The sequence below is a fragment of the Vipera ursinii genome (genome assembly GCF_947247035.1).
Source record: "Vipera ursinii genome assembly, chromosome: Z".
Classification (NCBI taxonomy): Eukaryota; Metazoa; Chordata; class Lepidosauria; order Squamata; family Viperidae; genus Vipera; species Vipera ursinii.
In genome coordinates, this window is record NC_139517.1 from 54,817,973 (window position 1) to 54,835,042 (window position 17,070).

The following is a 17,070-nucleotide window of genomic DNA, read 5'->3' on the forward strand; positions in this document are numbered from 1 at the left end:
ATCAAGATTTGGCTTTTCCTTTCACTCAGGCAGCTAGAAAAGTTTGACATGAATGGACATATACCACTATAAATACCTTCCGCTCACGCTATAATTGGCTTATGCGGGCGTGTTGCTTTTCCAAAATAGCTTCCATCCGGCGCGAAATATCAAGCAAAAAGCTACCACGCTCCCGCCAGCTCGCGTTTCGCAGCCCGCGCCTTGCGCTCGTCCATCACCTGTTTTGTTTTGTTTTTTTAAAGTCCAACAGGACTAAATTTAGTAACATCATTTGCGTCAATCATGCGCTTTCCCTGCGTCAAGCCTTTTTTTTATCTCCGCCCAGCTTGTAATAATACCCTGGTCGTCCCGTGTTTGGATTGGTTAGAATATCACGATGGTCGACGTTCCACAGTGACGTCCTTGCTCTGATTGTTCTGAAAGGAGGCTCCTCAGCGTAGAAGAAAATAAAAGCGTCCGAGGGGGAAAAAGAACTCCGATCTGGCGGCATGTTGTCTATTGCAATGCATGGAAAGGCTTGTGCATGCTCCATGTTATTTTTAAAAGCCTCCATCAATCAGTAGTACAGTATAAACACACGAGTGAACATGGGTCTCGGCCTTAACTCAAGATAACTTTGGTAATAAGTCTCACTCATAAATTCAATGAGACTTACCCCTATGTAATTGTAAGTGATTGAAGTCTTTAAGTTTTCCCACATATAAATACGCGTCTCTTGCATTTCACAGTTCAGCTAGCATCGTCCTACAAAATTGAAGAATAGTTTATTGACATGGGTAAACTACATTGCCCTTCTGCCCTGTGAAAAACCACACGTAATCCAATATGGGACAAGCCTATAAAACAACCCTTCATGGGACAAGCCTAAAATCCATTTCTGGAATAACACTTGTTTCTCTGCGCCATGGCAATGATTTGGCAATTCGAAATCCATAAATCTACGCAAATTGGAAATGCTCTTTCGTCTAAAAGAATAAGCAAGACAAGCAACATCATGCCGTCCACTGCCTTTCAATAACATCAGACTTCCAATTGTAAAGTCGGCTACGCTCCAGCCAAGTGCGTTCTCTATAAATTTACTTCTATTTGAATGAAGGATGAGAATTCCACGTTTACTTTGTAAAACCTAAGGCAAGATAGGTAGACACTATCGTGGGTAGACACGATAGTTCTAGGATTCTGAACCTAATAAATGTGTAAGAAAGGTCACAGTGGTAAGCGTGTTGTCCAAACAGTAAGTTCGGTCGGTAGAATTCCTGCTGGCAGATTCCTTCCCGGAGGCCCGTTTATATTAATCCTGGTTTGCAATAGTACCTTTGGCCAGCAAGAAGCTGCATTACAATATGAAATCGAAGTGAAGATTGAAAATTTCAAGTTGCACTTCATAACAAACAGCGTTCTTCTAAAGTTGAAAGGTCATCTTTTCTCTTTCTTTTGGCTTCCCGTCATACAACGGCACGGAGTGGTTGTTTTCCAAGTATGAGGTTTGTTATGGTGTTCCTAGGTTCTATTCGTTGTCCAAAATACAAGTATTAGGGTTGCGCGCGAGCGCGCACGCACGCACGCACACACACACACACACACACACACAAATACATACAATCAGGGAGGCGGGCGGGCAGGAGGCGGAGGTCAGCAATGTCAGGCTCCCATGGCGTCATTACTGACGCTCGCATTCCAGCCGCTGTATGAGAGGCCGCTAGGTTCTTCTGGCATAAATGACGTGCGGCAAGGAGAGAAAGGGAGAGCGGGCGCGCGTTCAGAAGCTTCCTTCCTTCTTCGCTCCCTCCCTCTAGCTCTCTCTTAGAATCTACGGGGACGACTTTGAGCCCTCCGGAGTTAGCTAGTGTATATAAACAAAGACACATTGCGCTGGCTTGGGCTCTCCTTAAAGTCCCAAAATCTTACTGCAGTAACTAGCAAGAGACGCGGCTATTCTCTACTACTCTTAACCCCCTTCACTCTTTTTTCATTTCTCTTTCCTTCCCTTCAATGCCTCAGGAAAATTCATTCTCCGGGGCTGGAGCTTACTTGAAGCCTTGCGCTTTTTTCCCCAGCAACGTCTGGAGACAGCGCTCGCTTGCTGTCATTTTGAGGGAATAAAGCGTTTGGCAAACTACATGTAAAGACGGAACCGCCACAGAAACCGAGTAGGTATACTATGAATGCGATGCTGGAGGGGAGGGGCGATACTTGAATAAAGTTTAGATACTTTCAATCAAGGGAAATCTGGGCGTAGAACCAGAGCCTCTGCCTTTGCAGCAGTGCTTGGTAAAAGAGTAGGCAGGAGCGAGTCAGAACTGAGCCCAGAAGTTGGAGCAACAGTCTTGAGTGTAAAATTTCGATAAGCTTCGGCGGAGTGGGGGAGGAGTGCTCTTTCGCCCGCACTGGGCCGGCATCGCTTTTCTTCTCCGCGGATTGCAGTTGTCATGGTAATGATGCTAGCGGGCTTCCCCACGCCGCAGTGATGAATGGCAGCAATTTCTCCTGGTCCGGAGATACCGGAGATCAGCGTCCTTTCAGAGAAATTTGTGTTTTTGGCTCTTTGCTGCGAGTTTTTGTGACGACAGGGTGATTTCGGCGAAAGGGTGAGACAGGTTTTGGGAGAGAGACTGACAAAAGACAATAGGGCAATCTGGAGTAGAAAGCAATGCTTGTTAAAGGAATTGGCCGCGGAAGTTGCTGAGTGTTTTTGCTCGTGGAAGGGGACGAACCAAGTCAACGGGTTTGCTCCTGCTAGCGCACCAGGAGTTTGCACGGATAAAAGGTTAAGAGGAGCCATGAAGGCGCCGCCGAGATTATTCCAAACTTTTCTGATAATATCAAGCGGTGAAAGCCGCTGAATTTCAACCCCTTTGTTGATTACTGGGCTAGAAGATGACATTTGAGTAAAATCGGAAGCATATGGCGAGGTTCCCCTATGTTGATCCTCAGTGCCTCTTTGTAGCAGGCTGAGTCCTAGAAGCTGAGCAAAATATCTGGAGATGCAGAGAATATCTGCTTCATTCTTAAATACAGTTGAAAAAAGGAAGTTACCCTTACTATTTGGAAGATTATTTGAAGCCCAGTATTGCTTCTTCTACAGGTGTATAGCTAGAAAGATGTGCTGTTCTAAGGGGAAATCATTTGAGAGGAAAGAGGAAACAATCTCAGGACACCTATTTTGAGACCGTTTTTGAAACTTGAAAGTTATTTTGAAATGTATTCATGGCCATTACCAAAAGTAAGTGTCTGCCCAGTCATGATTTAAAGTTTTGTACTTCTCCTTAAAATTATGCTGTGAAAGTGCAGGAGAATTGTAACTATTGTTTTTAGCAATATATTGACAGAATACGGTGAATTGCAGAGCTTCTAATTACATTATCCATGGTCTTAATACCACTTTTAAAAAGGAGAGTAGTTTGGTAATTTTCTTTCTATATGATGTTTCCTACACTCCATACTTTTAAAACCCTTAACTAATCTGGTAGTATGATAAACTGACAGAAAACACATTGGATTAATTGGTTCCAAAGATTATAATTTTTTTCTAATGGAATTATAAAAATAGGGGGAAAAACCTAGTTTGAAAGTGCAAAGAAATCCCAAAGACTGTGATGAGTAGTGTTTTGCTATCTATACCAAATAGAAACATTCTGGAATTGTAAGCTAGTGTAAGAGATAGGGTAATGGAACTAATTTAGAGAAAGCACTTATTGAGATGCAAACTCAATAGGTGAGGAGTCAAAGAACTTTCTTCTTTAATAATGAAAAAATTAAAATTATTGAGAGATATAGTCACCATCTGATTCACAGTTATGAGAAGGGTGTATGGATGGGGTTCAGAGCATTTCTCAAGGCACCTTCAGTAGGATGGAACTTGAGAAATGGGCTATTAAGCATTTCAAGTGGTATTCCTATACAACAGAGGTTGCAGGACTGAAAGGATTTGCCAACAGTATTTGTGATTCATATGTGTAAGGAGACTATCAGATATAGTCACCTGTTCTTGCTCTTCACTATCAGAGCATAAGATCTTAATGATTAATGCAAGGAAGTAATGAGAGATTCTCCAAATGATCCATTTTTCTTTCCATTTCCCTTGGTGTAGTGAAAATTGGGCACAAAAATGTGAAGATCCAGTTTTCAGATACAAAAAGGTGCTGTCCACTACAAAGCTACTGAAGCAATTCTTCTCTTCTGTTACTATTGTGAGAAAAACTATGGGCAAATTAAGTTAAGCAGTCTGCCCTGTCTACTGTTGAGCTGACTTTATTAGTTGCTTAACTCAATAGGATTTAGGACCAAACTATATGTCAAGACAAATTGAGGTACAAACATCAGCATTAATCTGAGCAGCTCACAGTGTATTTGGAACTGAGTGCCTTTCCCAGGTTTTTGGTCCTGGAAGTCAGCTTCATTGTATAGAATAAGACACTTTTATTTATGGGGGAGGAAAAGAGAAAGAGATGTGTGAATTCTTCAAGCAGTGACTAGAGGATATTTGCCTTATGGTCTAATGATACTTGTTTTGGCTACTTCAAATTAATCCCAGGATTTAATGTAGGGACAGTTATCAAATTTCTAGGGACACACATTAGAACAGGGGTCTCCAACCCCTGGTCCATGGACAGTACCAGGACACGGTATACCAGAAATTGGGCCGTGCAAACAAGCAAAGCCCCATTCACATGATCAGGTAGCACATGAAACCATGCCCCCTGCGATCCATGGAAAAACCTGTCTCCATGGAACCAGCCCCTGGTGCTCAAAAGGTTGGGGGCCACTGCATTAGAAGATTCTGCTTCTAAATGTACATTTGAATGTGGTCTTTCATCCGATTCAGAGATTAAAGGAAAGTTAAATTTCTTCAGCTGTTGTTTTCATTGTCTATTTGTTTAGGACTTGGGAATTGAAACTGTTCAGGAGCTTTGGAGATTATGTGTAAATGACTGCTAAGGAGTAGGAACCAACTCTCTGTCTGTCTGTCTGTCTGTCTGTCTGTCTGTCTGTCTCTGTCTCTCTCTGTCTCTCTCTTTGTCTCTCTCTGTCTGTCTGTCTCTACCTGTCTGTCTGTCTCTCTCTGTCTCTGTCTCTGTCTCTCTCTCTCTCTCTCTCTCTCTCTCTCTCTGTCTCTCTCTGTCTGTCTCTCTGTCTGTCTCTCCCAGAACCCAGGTCAGAAAAACCCTCTCTTGTGAGCCGTGGCTCCAGACACAACACTATTGAGGAGGGTTCACCACCATCACATTCACTTGCTCCAGTAGCAGCAACAGCCTCAGCCACCATCCTGTCAGTTACACCCATCATTCAACAAGCAAGCCACTCTCCAGGTAAAAAGCATTGTTTGCATTTACCCCTAGTCAGGCAGCTGTTTTTTTTCCTTCCCACTAATGATGTCTTTCAAAGTTGAATTCATAAATGAACTAATTGTTTTGGAAAGGCAATTTTTAAAAGCGTTATTTTCTCTGAAACATTTTCTGTGATATTCAGAAATACATGTTACAATTTTGGAGAAGAGATTATCTTCCTTTAGGTCAAAAAGGAATTTTTTGTTGAGAACAATTTTTCAAATAATGTCAGATTATAATATTTCAGTTTTTGTTAAAACCATACTGTTACCTAATTAATATTAGAAAGTTATAAACTTCCTATAAAAATACAGTTTTAAATATCAAACATTATTTTTAATGCAGTTTTTGAATAGACATATTTGAAATAATTTAATGCTTTTTTGTAATTGCCATTAATTAAAATATGGTAATAAGTAGTTTTTATATGAATGTTTTTGTTTCATGTTTTAATTATTTTGTTAAAAATAGAGATTAGTATGCAAGCATATTTGTTTTTCAAAATAAATGGATTAGTCTAAAACAATTTGCCTAAAATGTCCTGTCATAGTTCATAAATATACAATATATATTTTCCCCTTTTCTTTACAAGTTCCATATAAACCCATAACAGCTAAAACTGAACAACTGCCTTTGGATTTTTAGAATAGATGTTTAATTCTCCTTTATCTCAAAATTCTTAATTCTATTTCTTTAAGAAATAAAGTAAAAGTACATTAAAAATCATATTTTATTTTGAGGGATCTAATTCCTGCTGGTATGTTGTTCTGATTAAATTTTGTTTACTGTAATAGAAAATCTTTAATAAAAATATTTTTAAAATACTTGCACATAGATGCAAGTAGCAACTTTGGAAAATGCAGAAGTTACTGATCTTTATTTGAGGTGTATTTTTTACCCCGTCCCTTCCCTTTCCTTTCCTTTTAATGTCACTCCCCCCCTCCATAATATATAAAATAAATGAAAACATTTAAGAAGCTACAATATCTTTCAGTTTCAGTGAGGTTTTTTTATATTAAAACAAACAACCGCAGATAGTTCCATTGTTGGAAATGAATTTGGTATATCCTTTGTTGGGTATATCTTTCTGAAACCAGATATATTTGCTATCCAACAAATTCCTTGTAATTCAGTGTTAACACAAAGGTTGCTGCTACTAATAGTCTTCCTACATAGAACACCTTTAATGTTGCAGAAAGCATGTGTACCTATTAACTAAGGGTATCTTTCACTACACACATTTCACTGTAGATTATAATGCAGCATTACTGTTGTGTTATTGCTGCTGCAATTTTATTTTCTCAATATCCCTGCTTTGCTGTCTCATAAAGTAACAAAACATAGAGAGGGCATAGGAGTAACCCTTGATTTTTATCTCAAAAATAATCTTGTAAATGAACTGAGATTAACTGAACCAAAGTTTCCATGGGCTGAGGATAGAGTGGAACCTCATTCTCTCAGTCCTAATCCATTTTATCTATTGTATAGTATGTGGAATTTGCATTGCTAATTGTTGGTAATTGTCCTGCTAAATGAAAGTGATATTGTGTGCTTTCCCTGACTACAAAATATTTTCCCAGGTACAAAATTTGTCATAATCCCCAGGAAAGGAGTGCAAATATTGTTAATGGAACTCTATTTTACTTTTGTAGATATGCCCTGTATGCAAGCCCAATACAGCTCTACAGCCCGCTGCTCAAGTTATGCCACTCAAACTTCCTATAGTTCAGAATACAGTCCTGAGATCATGAACCCTGACTACACAAAGCTGACAATGGAATTAAATAGTGCTGAGATCAGTGCCACTGCTGCCACCTCTCTGCCCAGTTTCAGTACCTTTATGGAAGGTTATTCTGGGGACTATGAACTGAAACCCTCCTGCCTATACCAAATGCAATCTGTCTCCTCTTCTTCATCACCTGCCTCTGCAAGCCAGAGATCTCTCATCAAGATGGAAGACAATCGGATGCACAGTTATCACTCTTCACTTTCTCTAACAGTGGATGAAGGCATGGCCAGCACTTCCATGTACTTCAAGCAGTCCCCACCCTCTTCACCTTCTACCCCTGGGTTCACACCCCAACAGATCTGGGATGAATCACCCTCACATTCTCTTTCCCCAGCACAGACTTGCATGGCCCCATGCCACCTGGTAGACACTGCCCCTATGAAAACCATACCTGGCCATTTCCCACTTTTCCATTTCAAGCATTCACCACCCCATACACCTATTGCAGGTGGCCACATGTGCTATGATGCCACTGCCTTGAGCCTAGCTATTGGATCAGATAGGCCTAGAGCTAGTCAGGTAGCTGTGGAAAATCATCCATATGGGCACCCCATGTCCAGGAGAACAGCCACTTTAGCTTTTGCACCACTGGGCCTCAATACAGCCAGTTCCAACCTTCTAGGTGAAAGCAGCAGTAGCAGCAGTGGCCTTCCCTCTCCATCTAGCAGAAGTTCTTCATCAGGAGAAGGAACTTGTGCTGTATGTGGGGACAATGCTGCTTGCCAGCATTATGGTGTGCGGACTTGTGAGGGATGTAAAGGATTCTTCAAGGTAAGAATACATTAATTTCTTCATATGCCAATATCTGACCTTATAGCTTAGTAGAGAGAGGGGTAGCATACAAATTTAATAAATAAATACATAAGTAATGCATAAATTTGTATGCAGAAGTAAAGGAGATTAATTTTTGAAAAATATATGGCTTCTCTGCGCATCTCAGTCAACCAATCAAACATACCACCAGTTCTCATGCGATCACAATTTAAGATGTATCAGTCCATACTGTGTTTACAGCTCTGCAGATCCCATGGATGCTATTGGACATATATGTCCTTGTAATTCATCAGTATTGTTTCATTGCTTGTAGCTATTCATATTCATGTATTTAGTACTATCAGCATTCATTATATTTTAGGAACCTAATTATCTAATTACTGATAGTAAAGGGAAACAAGAAAGAAGCAAGAAAATTTGAAGGGTGGGTAGGATGATGTAATTTAAAATTCTGCAATTTGGTTTCCTTTTTTAAAAATCTTTATCAGTCAACATTTATACTACTATTATTGTCAACCATATTCATTTATTTTTCATAGCTTTTATTTCCCGACTTTCTGCAAGAAATGTGCAGCAACATAGATTGTTTTTGTATTAAAATATAAATAGTTTAACTATTTTTACAAAATTATGGTTAAAAAAGTTACTTAGCAAGTTGCTTAGGGTAGCAGCCATGTCATATGATGAACTCAAACCCAATCATATCATCTAGAAATGTATAATTGAATGAATGAAGTTTACTCATAAGAAAGCATATGAAGAATTATATCCAAAGAAGCTTCAAATGTAAACCACTGTTGCTTCTTAATAAATAACTCAGTGCTGCTTTTTTCTGACCTTCAGAATAGAAGACCAAAGCTGAATAATTCTGCATTATTGTCTTGAATTTAAAAAAACTGGTCATTTTGTGATTAATCTATGACCATAAAAGGCAATTTATTGTTGCTGTGTTATATCCTCAGAGAATGTATGATACTAAATAAAATATGATTTTTCCAAGGAAAGTTATTTAGAAGTTATTGATTCCTAATCTTTTATAATAAATGTCAAATAATATAGGCATTTATTATCTCCTTAATAATCATGCTGTTAGACTTATGGCAAAATGTTTAACAATTTTTGAAGATACTAAACAAGATTCTATATTAGTTTATCCTGATTGATACACTGATTTTATAATGACAATTATTTCTGAAAAAATGTATGTTGAGCTCCAGCTTGGAAGTGCCATGAATGTATGTTTTAGAGTTGTAACACAATACTCTTGTAAATTGTAGTATTTCTAAATATGTTTTAAGGATAGTTTTGATAATGTTATGACTTTTGTAATAGAAATGTATAAAAAATATAGCATCCATGCACAGAATTTCTTAATTTTACTTTTAAAAACAAAATAGCCTTAAGTCAGTAAGAAAATTAAAGCTCAATATGGGGGTAACTAGATTTGTTTTAACGGGACTGTTATTATGGGTTCTTAAGATCTGCTTTCAATGTGTATGTTTGTGTGTGTGTGTGTATGTTTGTGTGTGTGTGTGTTTGTATGTATATGCTTGAATATATATATATATATATATATATATATATATATATATATATATATATATATATTCAAAAATCAAATTTTAATAAATTTTAATAATTGTTTTGCAAATTATATGCTTAGTGCCTGAGAAACATGTAATTTTTCACATTTGAAAAATGGATTTTTAAAATCACAAACTGTTGTAGAAATAATAAAGCTCCAAATGTACAATGATGACACAGAAGTAGTTGTTTTTCTAACATGAAAAGTTTAATTCAGTAGATTTAGTAATAAATACTTGTCAAATATTACATTTATCTTAAAATATTGAGCTATCTAGACTTATCTATAGTTATTTTATAATTTAGATTCATAGCTCCTCAGAAATATTGAGTTGAGTACCCTTATAAATTTAAAGAATGAATGAATAAACAAACACATTTTAAAACCCCATTAATAACATTAAAACTTGAATTTAGCTACATCATTAAAATAACTGTCCATATTCCTTCTTTTTGTGTAAGTCTGTGATAACAAGGCATGCTAAAAAGATATCTTTATATAATTTGTCATTTAATTTCTATGTTTAGTTTTTTATATCTTGTTCCTTATTGAATTAACTTATTTGTGAATATCAATATAGATATAAAGAATCCAATGTTCAAATGTTTTATTACTTTAGTAGGATCAGTATTCACCAAATTGAACCAAATAGAAAATTATTCTCAATAGAATATTAAAAATTAATCCCCAAACTTATAACATGACAGCCTGATAAATTCATATATGATTTTATCATCTATAGGTTGTCTATCTAGCTTTTGATGTTTGCTCAAAAATTTTATTGTCAGTAACGAAAACTAATATATTTGGTTTTTTCCCTCAAGAAAGCTGTTTTAGGGAATTAATTATATCTATAAGAAGTATACAATTGCATTTTAATTCTGGTGTATACAAAAGAGTTGTTAAGGTCTCAGTTCATTCAGATGACTCTTCTATTATATTTTTTAGAGGACAGTTCAGAAAAATGCAAAATATGTTTGTCTGGCCAATAAAAACTGCCTAGTAGATAAGCGTCGGCGAAACAGATGTCAGTACTGTCGATTTCAAAAGTGTCTCAGTGTTGGTATGGTAAAAGAAGGTAAAGCATTCACTAATATTAGCTCACATAATACTAAATAGTTCGCTTTTAAAAGGCATGGCTTTCTTATTTTAATGATGAATTTTAGAAATAATGGTGAATGCCCTATTTCTATGTGATTTATATATGAGCTGAAAACCATATTATGTTGTAAAATCTTCATTCCAAATGATAAGTAGATTCTTCAAAGATGTAAGCAGTCAGGCAACATTTCCAAGATATTACACAATGTTTGTTTTAAATCTTTAGACACAGGAAGGAAATAATTGCATTTTATTTGTAAAATAAAAATTTGCAGTGCTCAAAACTGCATTTAATTAAAATTTTAGTAGATTTATTAGTGGTGTTGGATCTGTATGCATAAAATCAGATGCTAATTATTAATTATTAAAATAATAATTATTAATATTTTGCAATAGCTCAGATTGCATATCTATTGATGTTTTAATTCATCAGCTGAGTTTTTGATTACTTAGTGTTATAGTTAATAAAAATTATTAATGCAAACTATCCCTGAAGAAAGCCTATAACTATGTTGCTTCTACATTTATGTAGCCATAAGACACATGTATTAAATTTTACTATACATTAGTTCAGATATTATATTTTAATTGCAAATGTCTTAGGGTCTTTTTAATTTATGGGAGTATATGGAAATCATATATATATATATATATATATATATATATATATATATATATATATACACACATACACATACACACATTCATATACATATATACGTATTATATATATGTGTGTGTGTGTGTGTGTGTGTATATATATATACATATATATATATATATATACACATATATATATATATATATATATATATATATATATATATATATATATATATATATATATTCTATTATGAGAAACTCAGCTATTAAGTTACAATTAAGATGAATGACGTTGTTAAATTATTGTTATTGGTTCTTTCCCCGATAACATCCATTTATGTAAATGAAGTGAAACCTGTTAGTAATAATATGAATGTATTAAAAAACACTTTTGTTGTTTGATTTTTATTATTTTTATTATTTGAAAGCGATTGTGCAGTGTTACTGTAATAGGTTCCTTGTAGAAATTTGTCATGGTCCCTTTCCAGCTTGATTATGTTTTTGTTTTTGCTCCTTGACTAGTTGTCCGTACTGACAGTTTGAAAGGAAGAAGAGGCCGGCTTCCTTCAAAACCAAAGAGTCCTTTGCAGCAAGAACCTGCGCAGCCCTCGCCTTCATCTCCTCCAGTCAGTATGGTGAATGCTCTTGCACAAGCTCTATCTGATTCTGCACCCCAGGAACTTGATTACTCCAAAGTAGGTATCATGTTTTTCTGAATAAAGTTATTTAGCTCTTGGTTTTAAGTTATAAATTTATATGCTGAAGTATAATAACAGTAACCTCTTTGCAATAGTAATAGTGATTTGAATAGTTAAGTTACATTGGAAACATGCTGAGGGTAATAAGGTAATTCCAGGTTCCAGATTCAGTATAAAAAGTATTCCAAATATGATCAAATATTTGAAAGTCAGATGGATCAATATTTTTATTCATGACAATAAAGCAGTCAGTAATACATAATTCCAAGAAGTATCTCAATATTTTCCAAATATTTCTATTTACAGAAATTCATTAACCTCAGTAGACAAAAGGAGGGAAAAAAATAATGACCTTCTATTCTTGAGCTTACACTAATTAGTCAAGTCAAAACTAAAGAGATATTATATTTACTTATTTGATGTAGAGGCTTAAATCAAAATAAAATAAAATAAAACTACTAAATTAACCAGTGGTACAGCTTGCCTCCAGAAATCGTGGTCGTTCCATCACTGGAGATTTTTAAGAAGAGGCTAGACAGTCACTTGTCTGAGATGGTATAGGTTCTCCTGCTTGAGCAGGGGGCTGGACTAGAAAACCTCCAAGGTCCCTCCCAGCTCTACTCTACTCTACTCTACTCTACTCTACTCTACTCTACTCTACTCTACTCTACTCTATTCTATTCTAAATTTAGAGAGATTTTGTCTTCCCATAGGAGCATAAAAGTGGATGCCGCTGGCATGTAGATAACACCTCCTCTTAAACCAGAGAATGAGCTTTCCTGTGAATGTAATATTTCAGGGGTTTGACCACTGTCCCTCATGACCATTGTCTGGAAATACCTGATGATATAAAAATGTAATAATCATAAAACAGTATTCTAAACTTAAAACTGATCTAGGAGGATTCTATGGGCAATGTTCCTGAACTGAGACAACTTATAGGATCATCTACCCACTAGTGCATTTTGGTACAATCAAGTGACTAGAACAATAGAAAAGGTCTATCTGTATCATCATATCACTGCCTAAAAATATCATTATCAGAGCTAGCTGAAACAATTTCAGGGGTTGGACTTCTTATCCTAGGTAATCATGTAATTCGACTAAGAGCAAATTAGAAGTTTATGTTCCCTATGGCAAACATGAACCTCTCTTTATTATATGACTTGAAACATAGATTGGTTTCCTCTCTGACCAGAGATCATGGAAGGTAGAAGAGGTCATAATGAATGCAATGGTTTGCTAAATTGGCAAGGTGAGGACTGTCCTCAGTTGTTAATATATTTATTAATTCTTTCTTGATTAAATGTTATGTCTCTTTCTGCTTAAAGGAGATTATGCATTTACAAGATAATTTTTTTAAAAAAAAAACTTCCTTTTTATATGAAAGTCCTGGAAAAATGTATTGGTCAGCCACACAAAGTGCTTAAAAAGGGAGTGGTCTCATATCTCTAGATACAACTGGAATTTGCTAATCATCCATATTCATTTCTTTGGGGCTCTCAGCAAAGACTAGGACTACTTTGATCATCTTAATGAGTTATATACACCAGGAAATGGATTAGGGAAATTTAGTCTTTCTTTTGTTGTTGTTGTTGTTAGTTGCGAAGTCGTGTCCGACCCATCGCGACCCTATGGACAATGTTCCTCCAGGTCTTCTTGTCCTCTACCATCTTCTGGAGTCCATCTAAGCTCACACCTACTGCTTCAGTGACTCCATCCATCCAAAGTATTTGAGTTTTAGCTTCAGGATCTGGCCTTCTAAAGAGCAGTCAGGGTTGATCTCCTCTAGGACTGACCGGTTTGATCGCCTTGCAGTCAAAGGAACTCGCAGGAGTCTTCTCCAGCACCATAGTTCAAAGGCTTCAATTCTTTGGTGCTCAGCCTTTCTTATGGTCCAGCTTTCACTGCCATACATTGCAACTGGGAAGACCATAGCCTTGACTATACGCACTTTTGTTGACAGGGTGATGTCTCTGCTTTTTAGTGTGCTGTCTAGATTTGCCATGGCTTTCCTCCCAAGGAGCAAGCGTCTTTTAATTTCTTGGCTACAGTCCCCATCTGCAGTGATCTTGGAGCCCAGGAAAATAAAATCTGTCACTACCTCCATTTCTTCCCCATCTATTTGCCAGGAATTGAGAGGGCCGAATGCCATGATCTTGGTTTTCTTAATGTTTAGTTTCAACCCAAGTTTTGCACTCTCCTTCTTCACTCGCAACAAGAGGCTCTTTAGTTCCTCTTCACTTTCTGCCATTAGAGTGGTATCATCTGCATATCTTAGGTTGTTGATGTTTCTTCCGGCAATCTTAATTCCAACTTTTGATTCATCTAGCCCTGCCTTTCTCATGATGTGCTCTGCATATAAGTTAAATAGGCAAGGCGACAGTATACAGCCTTGCCGGACTCCTTTCCGAATTTTGAACCAATCAGTGGTTCCGTGTCCAGTTCTCACTGTTGCTTCTTGGCCCGCATATAGGTTTCTCAAGAGACAAATAAGATGGTCTGGTATGCCCATCTCTTTAAGGACTTGCCACAGTTTTTTATGATCCACACAATCAAAGGCTTTAGCATAGTCAATGAAGCAGAAGTAGATGTTTTTCTGGAACTCTCTAGCTTTCTCCATGATCCAGCGTATGTTAGCAATTTGATCTCTAGTTCCTCTGCCTCTTCGAAATCCTGCCTGTACTTCTGGTAGTTCTCGATCCACATACTGCTGGAGTCTAGCTTGTAGAATTTTAAGCATAACTTTACTAGCATGAGAAATGAGTGCAATGGTGCAATAGTTTGAACATTCTTTGGCACTGTCTTTCTTTGGAATTGAAATGTAAACTGATCTTTTCCAATCCTGTGGCCATTGTTGAGTTTTCCAAATTTGCTGGCAAATTGAGTGTAGCACTTTTACTGCATCGTCTTTTAAGATTTTGAATAGCTCAGCTGGAATACTGTCACCTCCACTAGCTTTGTTGTTGCTCAGCTTTTCTAAGGCCCACTTCACTTCACATTCTAGGATGTCTGGCTCGAGGTCAGTGACCACCTCATTGTGATTACCAGGGACATTAAACTCATTCTTGTATAGTTCTTCTGTGTAATTTTGCCACCTCTTCTTAATCTCTTCTGCCTCTGTTAGGTCCCTGCCATTCTGGTCCTTTATCATGCCCATTTTTGCATGAAACGTTCCTTTCATCTCTCCAATTTTCTTGAAAAGATCTCTGGTCCTCCCTATTCTATTGTTTTCTTCTATTTCTTTGCATATTTCATTTAAGAAGGCATTCTTATCTCTTCTAGCTATTCTTTGGAATTCTGCATTTAATTGGGTGTATCTTTCTTTTTCTCCCTTGCCTTTCGCTTCCCTCCTTTCCTCAGCTATTTGCAAAGCTTCCTCAGACAGCCATTTTGCTTTCTTGCATTTCTTTTTCTTTGGGATGGTTTTGGTTGCTACCTGTTGTACAATGTTGCAAACCTCTGTCCATAGTTCTTCAGGCACTCTGTCTATCAGATCTAATTCCTTAAATCTATTTGTCACCTCTACTGTATATTGAACAGGGATATGATTTAATTCATACCTGACTGGCCTAGCGCTTTTCCCTACTTTCTTTAATTTAAGCCTAAACTTTGCAATATGAAGCTCATGGTCTGAGCCACAGTCAGCTCCTGGTCTTGTTTTTACTGACTGTATAGAGCTTCTCCATCTTTGGCTGCAGAGCATATAGTCAATCTGATTTCTGTGTTGACCGTCTGGTGATGTCCAAGTGTAGAGCCGTCTCTTGGGTTGTTGGAAAAGAGTGTTTGCTATGACCATCATATTCTCTTGACAAAATTCTATCAGCCTGTGCCCTGCTTCATTTTGTACTCCAAGGCCAAACTTGCCTGTTATTCCAGTTATCTTTTGGCTTCCTACTTTAGCATTCCAATCCCCCATGATGATAAGGACATCATTTTTGGGTGTTAGTTCTATAAGGTGCTGTAGGGCTTCATAGAACCGGTCAATTTCATCCTCTTCAGCACCGGTGGTTGGGGCATAGACTTGGACTACTGTGATATTGAATGGTTTGCCTTGGATTCGAACTGAGATCATTCTGTCATTTTGAGGATTGTATCCCAGTATTGCTTTTCCTACTCTTTTATTGACTATGAAGGCTACTCCATTTCTTCTGAGGGTTTCTTGCCCGCAGTAGTATACCTGATGGTCATCTGAATTCACCCATTCCTGTCCATTTTAGTTCGCTGATACCTAAGATGTCGATGTTTAGTCTTGTCATCTCTTGTTTTACCACGTCCAGCTTTCCTTGATTCATGGATCTTACATTCCAGGTTCCTATGGAGAAAAAATCTTTACAGCATCGGACTTTCCTTTCACCACCAGACATATCCACAGCTGAGCGTCCTTTTGGCTTTGGCCCAGTCGCTTCATTCTTTCTGGCGCTACTAGTACTAGCCCTCTGCTCTTCCCCAGTAGCATATTGGACGCCTTCCGACCTGAGGGGCTCATCTTCCAGCGTCATATCGTTTTGCCTTTTGGTACTGTCCATAGGGTTTTCATGGCAAAGATACTGGAGTGGGTTGCCATTTCCTTCTCCAGTGGATCACGTTTTGTCAGAACTCTCTGCTATGACCTGTCCGTCTTGGGTGGCCCTGCACGGCATAGCTCATAGCTTCATTGAATTACGCAAGCCCCTTTGCCACGACAAGGCAGTAATCCATGAAGGGGATTTCTAGTCTTTCTAGTTCATTAAATTCTCAACAACTTTTAAAACTATCAGACATAGTAGCCATTGCTTGACTTTGCTAGGCTGGTGCCGGTTTTATATTGGTTCCCTGTTTTTCCCATCAAGATTATGACTATTAATAAGCTGGTGCTTGTAATTGTACATATATAATGTCTAATTTGGCTACATGAGGTAAATTTTTACATCTTGTAGCTAATCTAGACTAGACTAGACTAGACTAGACTAGACTAGACTAGACTAGACTAGACTACAATACAATACAATACAATACAATACAATACCGCGGCACTCCAGCTCACCTCCTCCTTTCGCTGCGAGCTAAAAACATACTTTTTTGAACAAGCTGGCCTGGCCTGATGAGGGGATTGGGGGGGGGGGGTTGCTATTGTTATTTTATTTGGTTTTAAAGATGTATTTTAGTATGTGGGCATTTATTTAATCTTGTTTTAACTTTTGTAATTTGTAT

General features: G+C 37.3%; 1 protein-coding gene across 2 annotated transcripts in view; it reads left to right on the forward strand.

Annotated features, from left to right (window-relative positions):
* Positions 1–3,189: 3,189 nt before the first annotated feature.
* The window catches only part of NR4A3 (nuclear receptor subfamily 4 group A member 3), a 51,656-nt gene continuing 37,775 nt past the window's right edge, over positions 3,190–17,070 (forward strand). For both annotated transcript variants that reach the window (XM_083377108.1, XM_083377109.1), the window contains exons 1-5: positions 3,190–3,223; positions 5,148–5,309; positions 6,980–7,887; positions 10,424–10,553; positions 11,702–11,874. In XM_083377108.1, the coding sequence (XP_083233234.1) occupies positions 3,208–3,223; positions 5,148–5,309; positions 6,980–7,887; positions 10,424–10,553; positions 11,702–11,874 (1,389 nt within the window). In that variant the 5' untranslated portion in view covers positions 3,190–3,207. The remainder of the gene's footprint in view (positions 3,224–5,147; positions 5,310–6,979; positions 7,888–10,423; positions 10,554–11,701; positions 11,875–17,070) is intronic.